Source organism: Salvelinus alpinus, chromosome 14 (assembly GCF_045679555.1).
Source record: "Salvelinus alpinus chromosome 14, SLU_Salpinus.1, whole genome shotgun sequence".
Classification (NCBI taxonomy): Eukaryota; Metazoa; Chordata; class Actinopteri; order Salmoniformes; family Salmonidae; genus Salvelinus; species Salvelinus alpinus.
In genome coordinates this window covers 10,085,762-10,098,544 of record NC_092099.1, presented here as the reverse complement: position 1 = coordinate 10,098,544, position 12,783 = coordinate 10,085,762, and the positions used below count along the sequence as shown (strand labels likewise).

Genomic DNA, 12,783 nt, shown 5'->3' with positions numbered 1-12,783 from the left:
TCTAATTCACACACTTATCTGGGGGACTCACTCAACACATGCTTAGTTTGTAAATGATGTATGAGGTTTGAAGCGTGTCCCTGGCAATCCATAAATGTAAAAAAAGAAAATGGTGCCGTCTAGTTTGCCTAATATAAGGAATTGGAAATTATCTATACTTTTGATACTGAAGTATATTTGAGAAATTACATTTACTTTTGATACTTAAGCATATTTACTTAAATAGGATTTTACTGGGTGACTTTCACTTTTACTAGAGTCATTTTGTATTAAGGCATCTTTACTTTTACTGAAGTATGACAATTTCCACCACTGATCAGGGATGGGCAACTGCCGGCATGCGGCCCACAGGCCCCCTTTTGGAGGCCCTCGGATCAAATTCAACTCAACTTACTGTTTGTTGCAAGTTAGAATAGTAGAATACACAAGGTGCAATTTAGAAATTTGGTTGTGAATCAGCAGTTTCTCTATTGTTATGTCTGTCACTGATAGTCAATTAGCCCATGTCAGCTAAATGTTTTCAGATTGGTAAATTAGATTGCTGGCCGCTAAACTAAACGGTCAAATTATCAGCAAGGGACCCCCCCATTGATTTTGTTAGTCTCACTCAGATACCATATTAAAACTGCAAATATTTCTCTCTACACTATGACAAAATGTATAAAATTGCACAAAATGAACTCTAAAACTTAAGTCTCTCCGCTGTCAAGAGGTGGGCCACTAAAATGTTTTGCTCGCAGTGTTTGTTTGTGTGTGTGGGGGGGGGCAACTACAGCCCCTCATGATGAGTTCAGAGTGTGTGGCCCCCACCCCTATCAAAGTTGCCCCTCTCTGACCTATATGAACTGCTACTTTTTTTAATTTATTGGTTCGAACCGGTTCAGAATGTATTTTCTGGTTGGAACACCGGAACTGATTCCAACCCCTGGTGTAAACACACACACACTTATTTTCTTTTGTGAAGCTGAGTATATGCTTAAAAAGGGGTACTGGTGTCTATGATGTACCTTGCAGGCTGAGCTCTGTGGCTCTCTTGAGGTCGTCGTCCTCCCTCATCTCTTGGGCTTCCTGTAGGACATACCACAAATTGAAAATGTCACTGGATTGTATTGTGATGGTGCAACAAGGCAGCATTGCTGGATACAGGGTCAAGTAGACACCTAGTTGACATTATATAAAGTTGGTGGGTCAGAGCTTAAAACCCATTTTGGGTATTCACCAAAACAAGCTGAGGGAAGATTAGCCTACATTACAAGAACATTGGTGAACCACCAACACCAGGTTAATCCAACAGTAAAATGTCAAAGGGTAGAGCTGTATAGGTCTCTCTATGTAATGGCCTAGTGTGTGTTGGGAGTCTTACATGCTCCTGCAGGCTCTGGGCCAGGGCTTGCTGCAGCTCCTGCTCCTCCCGCTCCTGCTCCAGGCTATACTGCTGCACCCAGTCCAGCTCTCCCTGCACCCCTTCAGGTGTCTGGTTTTCCTTGTTTTCATCCATGGTCAGGTCCAGGGAGTTCAGCACATCTACACACACAGATACACTCTGTTGCGCAAGGGTTGGTGAAACGCACATTTCAAAACAGTACATGGTCTTCATGACTTAGTATAGGATAGTTCAAGGAAATTACAATTTCACAAATTTCATAATGGACATCTAGTAACTACAGAGAGTTGTTTTGGTGTGTAGTCTGTTTAAGCCTACACTTCCCTTTCTCTCCTGGCTGGGGTGTGTGTGTGTGTCGTGGTTACCTGCAGACGGTTTGTTGTCCGTCTCCAGCAGGTCTGGGTGGTAGTTTGTCTCCTGGGTGTCGGGGTCGGCGTCACCGAAGCCCGTGTCGGGGCTGCTGGTTGGCTCGTCCTCAGGGGCAGGGCAGGAGAGACCAGTGTCTTGACAACTCATCTCTAGCACTACCGCTAGCATCGCCTCATCGTTGATGTCTGACGCGTCTGTGTGTTGGACGCCTCGCTGGACCGAAACACACAACCAGAGCCCACCATGTCACACCGGACCTAAACCCACAGTATTCTTTCAACCTGGCCCTGCATGTGTCAGTGGTTAAGTTGTAGTAACTAATTTCTCCCCCCAGTCCCCCTACCTCCTCTGCTTTGTCATCAGGCAGACAGTCGCTGAGGCGTCGCTTGCGGCTCACCGCCTTCCGGCTCAGCTCCTCCTCGCTGTCAGAGTCCACCAGGATACTGCTGGAGCTGCCCCCCGCCTTCAGAGACACTTTCCTGGAGGAAGGAAATAAAGACAGTGGTTAGAAGATCCAAACATTTACACCAGTGGTTTTCAACCTGTGGATCGGAGGTATTGCAGGTGGTACAACATTTTTTCATTTATTTTTTAGAATCTAATTTTGTGATTTATAATTACTTTACACAATGCAAATTGTAATAACAATGTATTTTATTTAACGAGGCAAGTCTTAAATTCTTATTTACAATGACGGCCTACCAAAAGGTAAAAGGCCTCCTGCGGGGACCGGGGCTGGGACAAAAAAAAAAATATATAGGACAAAACACACAACACGAGAAGAGAAGAGACAACGCAACACTACATAAAGAGAGAACTAAGACAAAAACACAGCATGGTAGCAACAAAACATGGTACAAACATTGGGCGCAGACAACAGCACAAAGGGCAAGAAGGTAGAGACGACACATTACTCAAAGCAGCCGCAACTGTCAGTAAGAGTGTCCATGATTGAGTCTTTGAATGAAGAGATCGAGATAAAACTGTCCAGTTTGAGTGTTTGTTGCAGCTCGTTCCAGTCACTAGCTGCAGTAAACTGAAAAGATGAGCGATCCAGGGACGTGTGTGCTTTGGGGACCTTTAACAGAACGTGACTGGCAGAACGGGTGTTGTATGTGGAGGATGAGGGCTGCAGTAGAGCTCTCAAATACGGGGCAGTGAGGCCGAAGAGGGTTTTATAAATAACCATCAACCAGTAGAGATCTTGCGACGGGTATACAGAGATGACCAGTTTACAGAGGAGTATAGAGTGCAGTGATATGTCCTATAAGGAGCATTGGTGGCAAATCTGATGGCCGAAAGGTAAAGAACATCTAGCCACTCGAGAGCACCCTTACCTGCCAATCTTTAAATTATGTCTCCACAATCTAGCATGGGTAGGATGGTCATCTGAATCAGGGTTAGTTTGGCAGCTGGGGTGAAAGAGGAGCGATTACGATAGAGGAAACCAAGTCTAGATTTAACTTTAGCCTGCAGTTTTGATATGTGCTGAGAGAAGGACAGTCTAGCCATACTCCCAAATACTTGTATGAGGTGACTACCTCAAGCTTCATAGGTATTACTTTTTGGGGTTAGACCCACAGAGAGAGAACTGCTCCTTAAAAGTAACTAACTTTGGCCTTCCGGGTAGCCTGAGTGCACTTATTTCTCATTTGCCTGAACGAGAGCCAGTCAGCCTGAGTATGCATGTGCCGAGCCTTTCACCAAATGCAATTCTTGAGGTGGAGTAACTCTGCAAGATCATGGTCGAACCTGTTTTTAATTCTCATGTTTGTTAACAATACCACTGAAAATATAAAAAAATAAGGTTCAAACGTTTTCGACAGAGGGGATCAAGGTGATTCTATACCATTTTAAAATAATAATACAACTATTAATAATAAGTTACATTTACTGATAAAATGTACTCTATATTTGACCGCCAAGATACTTTGTTAAATTCCGCCATTCCTGGAATGTGGTCCTCAAGAGTTTGCCGGTGATTTGGTAGGCCCTGGAATGGAAAAGTTTGTGAACCGCTGATCTACACAATGTTCCCATCAAGGAAACAAGAGACCTACTGTAAACATGATTGGTGTCCATGGGGTGGAAGTGTGTGGAAGTGATACCATAGTGTTAGAAAGGGGTTGAATGAGTGGCTTACCAAAGTAGTGAGGAGGAGTTCACCAACTGGGAGGCCTTCAGTGTTCGTGCCCTGTACAAAAAAACAGGGTGTGGTAAGGTCATTTAATTTCTGCAGAGCACATTAGAGTAGGATTGTATTGCATTGACAGGCAGAGTGGTCTTTCAATAATCCCTTTGGCGAGATGTGCTATTGAGATCAAAGAACAGATCTGTGTGTAGCCACGTGTGCACATTTGTTTCTAATCCTTGCCGATTAGTGAGTTACGTGCACAGTTATAGCACATTTTCGGTCAGCAAACAGGTTTTGTACAGATAAACCCTGGAAAAAAGTCATGGGTGTGTGCATCAACTGCATGTGTGCTAGAGGAGAGAGGGAGATTACAGCAGGTAAGGCTACAAAATAATGACAGACCAACTAGTTAGCCAAATCAACACCTATTGTGTAGCCTGGATAGTTCTCGGTAGTTAACTATTATCATGTATTAATGTAATTGTCATCTCCAATGTCCTAACTACACCTAACTACACCATAACTACAAATGGCGACACACAGTTGATCAACGGGTGCGTTAATAAATCAACGCTTACTCCGGCTGTAAAAGTCTGACACAATTGGAAAGCTGGGATTCCCCTCTGTTCAACATTGGGCATGTCATTCTGACAACTTTAAAATATATTCTTAGATAATCCTAATTGAGAATTTAGTAATGTCTCCCATGCTGTCAATAGATCTCCCCTGAAAGGATGTTATCAATAAACAGCTACCTTGCTTTGAAGTAGGCTACTTTAGCCATTTGATTTTTTTTATTTTATTATTATTATTATTATTATTTTAAATATGGCAAGACCTGAAAATGGTTGTCTAGCAGTGTTCAACAACCAATTTGACAGAGTTTTAAAAATATATTTTTTAAGAATAATGGGCAAATGTTGACAATACAGCGTGGAAAGCTCTTAGAGACTTACCCAGAAAGACTCACAGCTGTAATTGCTGCCAAACGTGCTTCTACAAAGTATTGACTCAGGGGGTGTGAATACATATATAAATGAGATAATTCTGTATTTAATTTTCAATAAATTTGTAAACATTTCTAAAAACATGTTTTCATGGGTTATTGCGTAATGATTGGTGAGGAAAATAATCCATTCCATCCATTTAGAATTCAGGTTGTAACAAAATGTAGAATAAGTCAAGGGGTATGAATACTTTCTGAAGGCACTGTAACAGGCCTGTGGTGCCTTGCATCATACAACAATTTTCAGTTACCTTTTTGGCCCAAAGTGTTAAACACCCCAAAAAATGTGTAGTACAAAAATGTATGTCAAGCCTTGGTAAAATTGTATAATTATGCAACAAACGTTGGATAATTTTCACTGTGGGGTGCGTTTCTTACATGGTTCCATGTGCGCTCCAGCCCAGGCTGAGGGGAGGCTGCGTAGTGTCTGTGCAGTGGGACAGCAGTGTGAGATAGCGGGGAATCATCACCTGCTGGCCCAGCTTACTGTTTAGAGACAGCTGGGCATTGAAGCTATAGCGCTTCAGGTGCAAGATAAGAACTCTGCATGGGGGGGAAGCAACAGAAAGGAATTAATTTAGGGTTCTGGTGAACCTTATACCACTTCTCATTCACTTTAACATCAGATCACTGTTGTAGACACACGGGCATACCTGGGGAGTCGGCTGAATTTATGAGTCACTGTCGCCGCTTTCCTGCTGCACTTTTCACAAGAATACTCGATTTCCTCCATCTGGAACACACATCAACACACATTCAACTCATCTACTTCCTATTAGGATTTGGATACTAGGTTAACTGTTTCATTGCATTTAGTGCAGGGGAGGGGGGGGGGGGGTAAAACCCTGTTTGCCTCAAGGGCCGCATTCGTTCTTCAAATCAAATCAAATCAAATTTTATTAGTCACATACACATGGTTAGCAGATGTTAATGCGAGTGTAGCGAAATGCTTGTGCTTCTAGTTCCGACAATGCAGTAATAACCAACAAGTAATCTAACCTAACAATTCCACAACTACTACCTTATACACACACACAAGTGTAAAGGGATAAAGAATATGTACATAAAGATATATGAATGAGTGGTGGTACAGAACGGCATGGCAAGATGCAGTAGATGGTATAGAGTACGGTATATACATATGAGATGAGTACTGTAGGGTATGTAAACATAAAGTGGCATAGTTTAAAGTGGCTAGTGGTACATGTATTACATAAAGATGGCAAGATGCAGTAGATGATATAGAGTACAGTATATACATATGAGATGGGTAATGTAGGGTATGTAAACATTATATTAAGTGGCATTGTTTAAAGTGGCTAGTGGTACATTTTTACATAATTTCCATCAATTCCCATTTTTAAAGTGGCTGGAGTTGAGTCAGTATGTTGGCAGCGGCCGCTAAATGTTAGTGGTGGCTGTTTAACAGTCTGATGGCCTTGAGATAGAAGCTGTTTTTCAGTCTCTCGGTCCCTGCTTTGATGCACCTGTACTGACCTCGCCTTCTGGATGATAGCGGGGTGAACAGGCAGTGGCTTGGGTGGTTGTTGTCCTTGATGATCTTTATGGCCTTCCTGTGACATCGGGTGGTGTAGGTGTCCTGGAGGGCAGGTAGTTTGCCCCCGGTGATGCGTTCTGCAGACCTCACTACCCTCTGGAGAGCCTTACGGTTGTGGGCGGAGCAGTTGCCGTACCAGGCGGTGATACAGCCCGACAGGATGCTCTCGATTGTGCATCTGTAGAAGTTTGTGAGTGCTTTTGGTGACAAGCCGAATTTCTTCAGCCTCCTGAGGTTGAAGAGGCGCTGCTGCGCCTTCTTCACAACGCTGTCTGTGTGGGTGGACCAATTCAGTTTGTCCGTGATGTGTACACCGAGGAACTTAAAACTTTCCACCTTCTCCACTACTGACCCGTCGATGTGGATAGGGGGGTGCTCCCTCTGCTGTTTCCTGAAGTCCACAATCATCTCCTTTGTTTTGTTGACGTTGAGTGTGAGGTTATTTTCCTGACACCACACTCCGAGGGCCCTCACCTCCTCCCTGTAGGCCGTCTCGTCGTTGTTGGTAATCAAGCCTACCACTGTAGTGTCATCCGCAAACTTGATGATTGAGTTGGAGGCGTGCATGGCCACGCAGTCGTGGGTGAACAGGGAGTACAGGAGAGGGCTCAGAACGCACCCTTGTGGGGCCCCAGTGTTGAGGATCAGCGGGGTGGAGATGTTGTTACCTACCCTCACCACCTGGGGGCGGCCCGTCAGGAAGTCCAGGACCCAGTTGCACAGGGCGGGGTCGAGACCCAGGGTCTCGAGCTTGATGACGAGTTTGGAGGGTACTATGGTGTTAAATGCTGAGCTGTAATCGATGAACAGCATTCTCACATGGGTATTCCTCTTGTCCAGATGGGTTAGGGCAGTGTGCAGTGTGGTTGCGATTGCGTCGTCTGTGGACCTATTGGGTCGGTAAGCAAATTGGAGTGGGTCTAGGGTGTCCGGTAGGGTGGAGGTGATATGGTCCTTGACTAGTCTCTCAAAGCACTTCATGATGACGGAAGTGAGTGCTACGGGGCGGTAGTCGTTTAGCTCAGTTACCTTAGCTTTCTTGGGAACAGGAACAATGGTGGCCCTCTTGAAGCATGTGGGAACAGCAGACTGGGATAAGGATTGATTGAATATGTCCGTAAACACACCAGCCAGCTGGTCTGCGCATGCTCTGAGGACGCGGCTGGGAATGCCGTCTGGGCCTGCAGCCTTGCGAGGGTTAACACGTTTAAATGTTTTACTCACCTCGGCTGCAGTGAAGGAGAGCCCGCAGGTTTTGGTAGGGGGCCGTGTCAGTGGCACTGTATTGTCCTCAAAGCGGGCAAAAAAGTTGTTTAGCCTGTCTGGGAGCAAGACATCCTGGTCCGCGACGGGGCTGGTTTTCTTTTTGTAATCCGTGATTGACTGTAGACCCTGCCACATACCTCTTGTGTCTGAGCTGTTGAATTGCGACTCGATTTTGTCTCTGTACTGGGACTTAGCCTGTTTGATTGCCTTGCGGAGAGAATAGCTACACTGTTTGTATTCGGTCATGCTTCCGGTCACCTTGCCCTGGTTAAAAGCAGTGGTTCGCGCTTTCAGTTTCACGCGAATGCTGCCGTCAATCCACGGTTTCTGGTTTGGGAATGTTTTAATCGTTGCTGTGGGTACGACATCGTCAATGCACTTCCTAATGAACTCGCTCACCGAATCAGCATATTCGTCAATATTGTTGTTGGACGCAATGCGGAACATATTCCAATCCGCGTGATCGAAGCAGTCTTGAAGCGTGGATTCAGATTGGTCGGACCAGCGTTGAACAGACCTGAGCGCGGGAGCTTGTTGTTTTAGTTTCTGTTTGTAGGCTGGAATCAACAAAATGGAGTCGTGGTCAGCTTTTCCGAAAGGGGGGCGGGGGAGGGCCTTATATGCGTCGCGGAAATTAGTATAACAATGATCTAGGGTTTTTCCAGCCCTGGTAGCACAATCGATATGCTGATAGAATTTAGGGAGTTTTGTTTTTAGATTAGCCTTGTTAAAATCCCCAGCTACGATGAATGCAGCCTCAGGGTGTGTGGTTTCCAGTTTACAAAGAGTCAGATAAAGTTCGTTCAGGGCCATCGATGTGTCTGCTTGGGGGGGAATATATACGGCTGTGATTATGATTGAAGAGAATTCCCTTGGTAGATAATGCGGTCGACATTTGATTGTGAGGAGTTCTAGATCAGGTGAACAGAATGACTTGAGTTCCTGTGTGTTGTTATGATGATCACACCACGTCTCGTTAATCATAAGGCATACCCCCCCGCCCCTCTTCTTACCAGAAAGATGTTTGTTTCTGTCGGCGCGATGCATGAAGAAACCAGCTGGCTGCACCGACTCCGTTAGCGTCTCTTGAGTTAGCCATGTTTCCGTGAAGCAGAGCACGTTGCAATCCCTGATGTCTCTCTGGAATGCTACCCGTGCTCGGATTTCATCAACCTTATTGTCAAGAGACTGGACATTGGCGAGTAGTATGCTAGGGAGTGGAGCGCGATGTGCCCGTCTCCGAAGCCTGACCACGAGACCGCCTCGTTTGCCCCTTTTACGGCGTCGCACAGGGTCGCCGGCTGGGATCAGATCCATTGTATTGGGTGGAAGGCAAAACACTGGATCCGTTTCGGGAAAGTCATATTCCTGGTAGGAACGATGATGAGTTGACGTTAATCGTATATTCAGTAGTTCCTCCCGACTGTATGTAATGAAACCTAAGATTACCTGGGGTACCGATGTAAGAAATAACACATAACAAAACAAAATACTGCATATTTTCCAAGGAACGCGAAGCGAGGCGGCCATCTCTTTTCGGCGCCGGAAGTACTAGCTTCAACGAGATCCGGAGAGCCACACTGAAAAGTTGTTACATTTCCTTTGCGTCAAAATTTGCTAAAAAAATGATCCTCTATCCTTCATTTTTGGAATTTGATGCTCCTGTCTAGCTTTCATTTCGGTGATTATTAGTGAGCTGGACACAGTCAAGAAACGGTGACTGTAGCTCATTATTTCTTCACAGTTTAAATTTGGTTTTAGTCATTTTAAAAGTATATTGAGTATGTCCCACCCATCCAATTTGTTTTGTTTTTAATATAAAAGTTGGTCACCCATGCTTTAGTGAGATGATATTAGGGCTGTTACGGTGACCGTATTACTGCCACACCGGTGGTCACGAGTCATGAAGGCAGTCGCAGTAATTAGGAGTCTCCAAGCGCTGATGGTCATTAATAGCCTACCAAACTTGCTAACTGCCTGGTACTCAGCACTCTATTGTCCCTCTAATCACTCTGACATCAATGCAAATGTAATGGAAAATCTAATCAAACACTTCATGAGAGCCCATGAGCTCATGTTGCTCAACATTTCTATAGGCTATGCAATTGCGTAAGAAAACAGAGTGATAACCTCTACTTAAAAGAGGATCCCATCAGCTTTCTATAAGATAGGCCTACTATATTTATATCTCAACTTTCCTAATATTAAGCACATTGCTCGTCTTTACAACAGAAGTATAGCCTACCTGGCTGGCATAAAAATGAACCCCGGGAAAAACATCCTTCATTTGCTATTTAAGTGCATACAGTAGATGTATTTTTCCCCCTGCCTGTTTTGAGACAGGTGCATGATAATGGTCCATTCTAAATCAAATTTCACACTTTATTTAGTATATGTAAAGACAAGATTAAATCAAGAATAGTCTGATAGGTGACAAAATTAGCCGATCACTTGTGAATGATATATTATCACTTGTGAATGATGCCCAGCGGAAGGCAAGAAACAATGCATACATTTTTTTGCGACTTTAAAAAAAATCATAGTCCCAATCCTCATGTAGCCTAGCCCATAGACCTTTTTGTTTGGTAAGGTTAGTATCACAACTAAAGTGACCAAATAACTTCTTAAAATGAAGCACATTAATCTGCTTTACAAGGGGTATAGAGCCTAACTGGCATACACAAGCAGCCCGCCAGTTTCAAGTTTGGAGAAGATAATACCATACAAGTGTACCTTTATAATAAAAGCATTATATGCATAATCCCATTTGCAGTCACTTTTGATAATGGTGTTTTCCCGCTAATGGAACATTCGCACTTATAGCCTGCTGCCGTGCGCGCATTGCTCCGCTTATAATGTGAAGAAATAGCCTAATAGTTTATCAACATTTTAAGCTAAACATTCTGTTCTGTTGCATCAGCCTCATTGCATAAAAAAATATGTTGTTATGCAAGTGGTTGTATTAATTTGGCATCCCACAAGTGTCTCAGACTATGTTGGGAATATGTATTTCTTGCACAGAATATAATAGGTCAACTTTTGTACTATAAGGGATAGTAGATTGGCATAGGCAAGTGCTTTTGCTGTTTGTTAGGCCTACTCATCTTGTTGGCTGACAAAGTAAATGTAGACAGTTCTTCCAATATCTTTAATATGCACCTCGGAATTGTATAAGGACACGTGCAGTTGCATCCCCGACGTGTCTGTCTTCACGTGACGGAGACCCATGTGAGTGAGAGGTGCTTCAGAGCACACAGGGAGAAGGAAATTCAAATTGTTATATTCAGCCCAAGGGCACAACGGCCACTGGCCGCAAAGGGCATGGATTTCTTTAGGGGGCAATACAGCCAAACAAAGGGGATACCGCCGGGAAATCCGAGGCATTATCAAGTGCTTGTCAAATTGTGAATGAGAGTGATGAAGTGTGAACAGCCTGCACAAAAAACAAAGCAGAGCTCATGCCTTTCATGTGACTTTTTTCAAATCATCATTAAAGTCGCATCATGCAGCCTTAGAATGTATAAAAAATATAAACAAGGAGCCCAACGTTTGTAGATCAACTAAAGTTACATAAATAACTCTAAATTAAGCATATAGGAGTACCTGTTTCTTTAACCGCTCAACATAGAATGTGCGCACTCCCTCAACTCATTTTGAGAAAAGTTCAGCTTTGTTCAATTGTATTCTTCATACTATAAAACATGATAAAATAATGGCACAGAATTCTAAGAAAATGTCTGCTAAATGAGTATAGCCCACAGCAATATGGCAAAGCCAGATAATGACAACACAGAGTATGCTATTCTGTTCTTCTGAAATGGACTACATTTTCTTCATATCATGTTTCTTTAGACCAGTCTAAAATAAATAATGGATTTATTGTGAAAGTGAAGGCCATATTACATGGATTTATTAGACTTTTTAAAATGTAGATGTCCAAAGATCTGCATCAGTGGCTTGTAGGCTGTGTGTGGAAGCAAGGAGATGCTAAATGTGTTCATGTTAATTAACGGTCAATTACCGTGAGACCGGCAGTTATTTGCTTGACAATGCCCGGCCCTAGTTGATATACAGTATATTTGGACAGGAGCTAGCCTGGTGGTTTTTGGGGACAGTGGACACGCACCCTGAAGAAGAGGTCCAGAGAGTCCTGGATGGACCGGAGAGGGATGGTCTTCTTCCTACGAGGCAGGTCAATGGACAGGTCGTTGAACTGCTCCCGCTTGGTCACCACTTCTCCACAGCTGAAACCACACAATAGCACAACCTTTTTTTCATGATTTGTTGTTTATAACATGACATTCAGTCGGTCTTTATGTCAACTTCATATGCTTAGTAAAGGTAATACCATAAAAGCTAAAGGAATGGACTCTTAAAAGCTGAATCTATGACGTCTAATACACGTCCATTATTTTATTTTACATCAGAGAAGAGATGTACCACCCAGAAATCCACAGTCTGAGGTGATGATTCACTCACCCTTTGCAGGTGATGGTGTGCTGCACCTCAAATTCCATGTTGACCACCACGGGGCAGGTGTAGGTGTGTGAGGTGTCCGCCTCCTCCCCAGGCCTGACCGCGGCCGCCTGCTGGGGGGCCTCGTCCCACGCCGCCGATTCGCTCTTCCAGCTCTTGTTCACCTTCTCCATGTCCTCCTTAAGCTGGTCCAGGCACTGGCTCAGGAACTCATGGGCGTCCTGGGGGGGAGGGGGGGGGGGTGAGTATACAGAGCTACAAAAGAGCCGAAATGGTTGTGGTGTATTATAGGTCTTACGTTCTGCATGTAGCCAGAGAAGCGCTCGGCTGTGGAGGAGATGGAACTCTTCACTCTCCTCAGCAGGTCTTTCTTTACCTCGGGGCACGAGATGTCCTTCTTGGCCAGCAAGTGGGCAAAGCGTCTGCACGCACAACAGAGAGGAGGGTCAGTGAGGGTGCAGGGCAGGTACACAAGTCAGCTGAGCAGTTAAAGAAATATTGAGTCATAGCCATGAAATCACTAAGCCACCTAAACAAAAACAGCTTTTAAAAGGGTGCATCCCTTGTTAAAGTGGACATACTGTCTCTAC

General features: G+C 44.2%; 1 protein-coding gene across 2 annotated transcripts in view; it reads right to left on the bottom strand.

The window, feature by feature from the left end:
* The window catches only part of LOC139538376 (ubiquitin carboxyl-terminal hydrolase 37-like), a 29,485-nt gene that overhangs the window by 3,953 nt on the left and 12,749 nt on the right, over positions 1–12,783 (bottom strand). Inside the window, exons 11-21 of one of the 2 annotated variants that reach the window (XM_071340352.1) lie at positions 12,492–12,615; positions 12,197–12,414; positions 11,844–11,961; positions 5,547–5,626; positions 5,272–5,436; positions 3,897–3,947; positions 3,091–3,165; positions 2,097–2,232; positions 1,750–1,966; positions 1,364–1,524; positions 1,008–1,068 (exon numbers count right to left, since the gene is read on the bottom strand). In XM_071340352.1, coding sequence (XP_071196453.1) covers positions 1,008–1,068; positions 1,364–1,524; positions 1,750–1,966; positions 2,097–2,232; positions 3,091–3,165; positions 3,897–3,947; positions 5,272–5,436; positions 5,547–5,626; positions 11,844–11,961; positions 12,197–12,414; positions 12,492–12,615 — 1,406 coding nt within the window. The remainder of the gene's footprint in view (positions 1–1,007; positions 1,069–1,363; positions 1,525–1,749; positions 1,967–2,096; positions 2,233–3,090; positions 3,166–3,896; positions 3,948–5,271; positions 5,437–5,546; positions 5,627–11,843; positions 11,962–12,196; positions 12,415–12,491; positions 12,616–12,783) is intronic. The other variant, XM_071340353.1, reaches the window with a different exon arrangement.